The following is a 6,343-nucleotide window of genomic DNA, read 5'->3' as shown; positions in this document are numbered from 1 at the left end:
AGAAGTTCTCAACACACATAGAAGTGAAGAGCCTGAGTTCACGAAATCTTAGAAACCCCACCAAACAGACACCCCATCTGACCTTGAGACACCCTCGTGTAATTATACGTCTTCACCGCCAGCTTCGATTTCACGCACTGCTATCCGGCCACCTACATTTTGAGACGACTAAATTCCTGATTGGTTCGTTTTCTACATGAGATATCCACGCGGTCATTTGAATAAGTCGCGGCGGCCTGACTGCGTTAAGATTGACACTTAATAATCGTAAGGTTTTTCAGTTGCCGAAGTGTCTGAACTGCCCCTTTAAGGGTTACTGATGGATAATTCTTCGTTGAAACTGTGAATTTTGTGAAGACTGCTCTACCATAAAGAATAAGATAATTCAGTATGCAGTATTTCTTAAGTGGAATGCAGAAAAAAAGTCACCTAAATTAGCTACGAATTTCCGCTGCTTCAATTGATAATTCCATTTGTATTATGTCTTCTTAAGGGTGCAGATAGTTCAATTTTTTATGAGGTACACCCTTACTGTCAACGCTTTTTAAAATGCATGTACGTCGCTTGCAGATATGCCTGTCTGTATTGCTACTCTGATTGCAGCAAAGCTTTCGGTAACCAGTTGATCGCTTGAGTCCTTCAATGACGTCCGACCAATGAGTGATCAGTATTATTATCTCTTCTGTCCGTAGTGAACACTGTCTGGCGCTTTACTCCAATGTCCACAGTTTTTGGTTGTCCCTGTAAATATTACATCTTGTGGATCTTTCTTTCCTACTGTGCGGCCAACTCACTTCTAACAAAGGATAATGAGGCGCAGAAAACTGTTTCACAGAACGATGGTGAGTTGACGGTCTAGTATCAGTCATGTGTTGACTTATTTTCACTCAGCCGCATAGAAGCATAGCCACTATACATTCTTAGGAAGCAGAAACTTTTCTGCAGTTATTGTTTCCCTTACGACCATTTCTTAATGAGAATGCAAGCCGTCACTAGGAACAGTGTAAATCTGACGACCCAGTCTTACGTAAGGACAACATACCGGGACTAAGTTGTCCAGCGTTCAGAACCTGCGGCTGGATTTTCCAGATTACTCATTAGTCTTCCTTGTGATGTCTCACTTTTTGTGTGCATCCTATTATACTGCGCTGTAGCATGCTGGGTTTTGACCTGTTGGACCCCGTAAGGACAAGACGTGTTCGTATATGCATTGTACATCTGCGAATGATCCACAATACCACTCCAAACGTTCCGTATTTTATACACTACAGCTGAGTTAGAGGTTACTTTCTGTGACTATCTTAGTGCAGACCAAGCCTATTAATGGGTGGCACTAGCCAGCCTTTCTTGTCTTGGATGCGTCTTGTGTGGTGCGGGTCATCATACTACCTTTTGCGTACGTAATGTGACGATTCTTTCCCGCTGGCTTGGCCTGTTTACTGCTGCAGGACCATCTTTGAACTCCACTTCTTATCGCTCATCCATGTTCAAAATGGGCACATGTGAATGGCTCATCAAACTGCATGTGACATTCCCCAATATTCATGGTGATCCGTCGGCAAAGTTTTGTGACAGGTGAATGTAGAAGTGAGTGTCAGCCTACCGTACAAGCTTGAATCAGTCAGTACGTTGTGATGGGCTTTCGGAAGCTCAACTAGTACGAGGTTAACCTCAACACATATCTCGATCTCATCTAGGCCGCTATATACTTTTAGCCTATAGTGTATTCTCTGTCTAATCGTTATCAACTCCTTATTTTGGTTGATTCAGTGGTCACTCCGATGAGTTGCGGTGGTTTTGGTGTAGTTCTCAGTCTCAGAACTAAGACTTCCCCACGTTATTGAAAACCCGTAAACATCAGTGTGCTGTTCAGTTGTCACTTCCTTTGGCCATTCATGGCCGTCCAATCACCATCCGAGAAGTTGGAGGCTCAAATTTCCCATTTCGAATTGCTTCTCCCTCCATGATCCACTGGCTTATACTCTGGGCAGCCATTATAACACTCCTAAAGTCTTTATACCAGATTCGCTAGTGGATGAAGGCCATAGTAACATGCCTCCCGGACCTCCGGGCTTCGGATCGCAGTATATATGGTGACTTGTTCCTACTGCTTTGGTGGCTCAATCACAACTGCCTTGTAGTCAGGCTTTTGGACCAAAAGTTTTGGTCAATGGCCGCAGTTACGACTTCTTAGCAGAACATGTATTTGCTGGCTGCGAAGTGTCCGCAGCCGATCGGTGCATAGGTGGTTAGTTAGTAACCAGCCGGTCTATTGCAGAACAACTACGACTTTTCAGACTAAGTTGGGTGACACGTATCATGCGTGCCGGATGACATACGCCGAAAAGGACGCATTCCATTTCAAACCTTTGCTTCCGGAAAGTTCGCGGGATGAGGTACGGGTGATGACTTGTCACTACAAAATATGAGCTGCCACAGTCAAACAGTGCTGCGGGATCTTCGTGCTTCCTTAGCTGTCCCCACATTACTCTCCCTGATTGTGATTAGAAACCATACAGAACATGCCATGTAACCGATCTTAGTGATGAGCATGGCTTCACTTCCTACCTAGTCAAAGTTTGCGTTGTTCGATGATATTCGAAAAGGTCGCTGTCAACCTTACTCCTAGTCTCTTACTCCAACATGGTACTCGGATATATTCATTTGGATTTTGTCTGGAGGTACGTATAGTCTTAATCGTTCCTCCTATCGATGAGCATTTTCACTTTTCACTCTCCTGTGGCTTTCCTTCCTGTGTGTTGTATGGCGGTTGAGTATCAGTATTTGCCACTGCTATCTGTCGATGGTGATGTTGGTAATCCAGCCTGTGCAGCAGGTTGATATGTGAAGAAAATCCGGAACAGAGTTAACTTACCCCAAAGCAACAAACTGACAGTCATGAGCGAAAACGTCGTAACGAGACATCGTTGGTGTGACCTTGCTCCACTCCGTTGAGTTGCTGGTCTCTAATTGATATCACCATCGACAAGACCCGTTCAACTCCACTTCTCAATCGCCTGTGAGATGAGTTGGCGGTCATTTTCCAGATTTTAAGGTTTTGAGGACGTAAGGTTGCCGAACGTAGTCGACATTTTCAATGTTTTATCGTAGAGTGTATTTGTTGTGCAGCCATAAGTACACATTACTAAATGAAGAACAATAAAGGACCAACTTTTTGATTTTGACCAGGCTTTTGATTTCTATAAATCTCGCAGTGGAGTACAGGAGAGGGGAGAACCCGTAGGTTGGACCTGCGCAGCATTTTGGCATCCCAACACTAGCGTATGAGCCTTCAAATTTTTCTGGTATAGATGCTATCGATCACGATCACTTATCCAATCATCTCCTCGCACTTTTACTCACGTCGGCCCGTTAGGGCTGTTTCGGGAGCGGTTTTCTTCAAATTAAGTAACCCCCGGAAATTTCGATTTTTCAGGCTGGGTTTTACTGTACAGTATACTGTCTAATCCATAACCGGTGTAACAATTTCCATTTCAAACTTCCTCATTTCTTCCCCTCCTGGCGGTGTTAGGGATGGAGATAGCCACAAAGTGAACATGATAACTTGATGTATGCATCATAGCTGCTTACTAGAACCCTCCTTTCAGGTTTACATGCACAATTTTGGATCCTATAATTGACTGGTTTGATACAAGTACACACCTGAACCAATCCAACTGCGACCCTTCAAACGAATGTGAACACTGCCTGTCAACATTATACCATTTGCCGATTGTAAAACCAAACATTTAATGGAGGCCTCGCCGTTTTTCCAGTTCATCCAAGGAAATACCTAAGGCACATTTGCAGGAGTGGATACTTGAGCATCAGCTTTACGCCTTTAAGGTGATGCTGAACGGAGCTTGAGCTCGGTGAAAAGTGTGATTAACTTCTTAATGCATTTAACTCAAAGACCTTAATTACGCGTAATGTTACTAAGACCAGCTGACCCGTATTTTTTCCAAAAAAACGCTAGCGTATACTGACCTTGTCCTAGAAATTCAGGAGTTTCGTGACGAGGTACCCCATTTGTTTTTCCAGTTACATTCGCAATGTGAGGAATAAGGTGGGGTCATGATACGATGACTGGATCAACGGCAATCAGGCCGCTACCTTAGAATGGTCTCCCAGCGGACCGAGAAGCAGCGTGTACCTGAGAGCAAAGGGGTACCAACTTCGGAAACGCAAAATAACGATAAACCACCAGACTGCCCAGACATTTGAAAAGGCTCAACAATGAATATGCGCGATGACTGGCTGAAATAGACTTTCCAGCCGTGAGCGAAAAAGTTTGATATATTGCTTACAAGTAAACGTCTATTCCGCTTTCCTGCTCGAGGCCTCGGTTCGGCAAGGATATGCCGGATCCAGAGGGTATATGAGCAGTCGCGTGTGAGGGGTGTGTGCAAGAACAGGTGTTTATCCAATAGGTGGAGTCAGTCTGTGCTGAAATGGCGCGAGGCACAGTGCAGCTGTTTCACCCTTATTGAAAGTCATCAGCAGTGCGCATCTCACGAAACTCCATGGAGTTTCGAACCCGTGACCTCCCAGCTAGTGGTTTGAACCCATAACCGTTCGGCCACAAGTGGTTCATCAGCAGTGTGGTTAGCTCACACTTAGACGGGACATAACACCACTCATCTCTCAGTCACAGAATCCGTATCACGTGGGTATGGGTTGACTGGCTTCTCGAGTAACCTTTCCTCAGGGGGGAGTTTGTCTCATCAGATGAATTTTCTTCCTCTGAGGTACTTACAGATCCTTAGTAACTTGATTTGAGTTGCCATGGTGTCTTTTGGCAGCGGAGTAACTTTTGTTCCCAGCACTACCAACAGGAGGTTCCTCACGGATTTATAACATAGACCGAATCTTCTGTATGTAGTGTCCATTGTACACCGTGTGCCATTTTCTTCTTATGCTTGTATGACATTTTAATTGGACTAAAGAGAACCGTATTGTACTACTGCAGCGGTTAGTGTCGACAATCAAATTTTCCAGATCAACTTCGCATGACCCTATTTTGCAAAAAAAGGAACTTGATAATATGGTGGAGTAGTTTTTATCTGCCTCAAATTGGTCTACTCTTTGTCTTGTGTCTTTTCAAGCGGATTTTGTTATCCTTTTCAGAAAAAGTCACCTCTGGAGTCCCTGAACATGATTCCCCCATGGCAGATAGTGAGTCAGCCGACTCAGTAGAGCCAAAGGCAGAAGGTAACTCTTTCCCCAGCAACAATGTTATCTTTTCAGTCAAGCGCTCGGATTCAGATGAGCCTGAAGAACCAACAGCACCGGCAAAGTCCGAGGGTATGTGCACCTAGATTTCGTTTCTTACGTTGTAGCACAACGCTTGTATGAGGAGGGTATGAAAATACTCGACGAAGGAGATACCCAAGCAAACGTTAGAAAGATGTAAGTTTCGGTCTTTGAGCGAAGTGATGTGCATCCCCATCCTTGTCTTTTTATAGATTGTTACTGAATAACTGTACTCGCCTTACGAATAAGTTTGCAAATTAGTCCGCATATTTCCTATTAGTCGTGTCTAGCGCAAAGGCTGATGAGGAGCCAGGTTACAGGATCATGTCGGTGTATGTTACTTTACTGGCTTATCGTAGACTCCAAGTCAATACAGAGACTAAAGAGTCCTGGACACATGCTAACTCATTAGCGCCATTTGACGACCCAATGGCCAAATGAAACCAAGGTAGGGTAATTATTTCGGCTACTTCATGGGCACTTCAAAGTGGTTGCTAATGCCATGCTGACGATCTGTTTAACTGTTCACGAAATAAAGAAAAAGATGTACTGGAATATCCCCACCTCATTCAGTATTAGTGAGGTATGAATTGTACACTTCGTGTGACATTAAACTGCGCTGGTTGTTGCTGATGAAAATGCTTAGAACAAAGTTACGTAACTCAACGTTTCGATCACCGTAGGTGATTTTAGTCAGGAGTAGAATAATCGGAATCACAGAGAACAAAGGAAACCGTGACTGACTGGTATCTACCATTATACGGACAACTTAGAAATGGGTATTTGCTTGGCCTAAGTGTGACAGTAACGTTCCCAGAACGAGTGTTTCCACTGATGTTTATCCGGGGTATCCAGCTCCGATGCAACCTGCTTAGGACAAAAGTTAGAAGTGCTCGGCATGGTCATGGTGGCCAGACGATCTTATGTCGTGGAAACTGGCCAACCGGAGAGTTTGGTGCATATTTTGCAATCCTGCTGGATTACGCATGATGCCAGATGTGCTCGTCATAATCGGGTTGCAAGGGAACTTGCAAAACGTCTCCGTCGACTGGGGTACACCGTCTTCGAGGAGTTGAGAGCCCCTACTTCT

At 44.4% G+C, this 6,343-nt stretch overlaps 1 protein-coding gene across 1 annotated transcript in view; it reads left to right on the top strand.

Annotated features, from left to right (window-relative positions):
- Positions 1-640: 640 nt before the first annotated feature.
- T265_05962 (hypothetical protein) overlaps positions 641-6,343 on the top strand; it is a gene marked incomplete at both ends in the record, with an annotated part of 19,393 nt that continues 13,690 nt past the window's right edge. Inside the window, 4 exons of the mRNA XM_009171109.1 lie at positions 641-842; positions 5,128-5,211; positions 5,248-5,304; positions 5,340-5,409. Of these exons, the coding sequence (XP_009169373.1) occupies positions 719-842; positions 5,128-5,211; positions 5,248-5,304; positions 5,340-5,409 (335 nt within the window). The remainder of the gene's footprint in view (positions 843-5,127; positions 5,212-5,247; positions 5,305-5,339; positions 5,410-6,343) is intronic.

This window comes from Opisthorchis viverrini (genome assembly GCF_000715545.1).
Source record: "Opisthorchis viverrini unplaced genomic scaffold opera_v5_118, whole genome shotgun sequence".
Taxonomy (NCBI): domain Eukaryota; kingdom Metazoa; phylum Platyhelminthes; class Trematoda; order Opisthorchiida; family Opisthorchiidae; genus Opisthorchis; species Opisthorchis viverrini.
The sequence above is the reverse complement of the archived record's forward strand: the minus strand, read 5'-3'. Positions and strand labels throughout refer to the sequence as shown.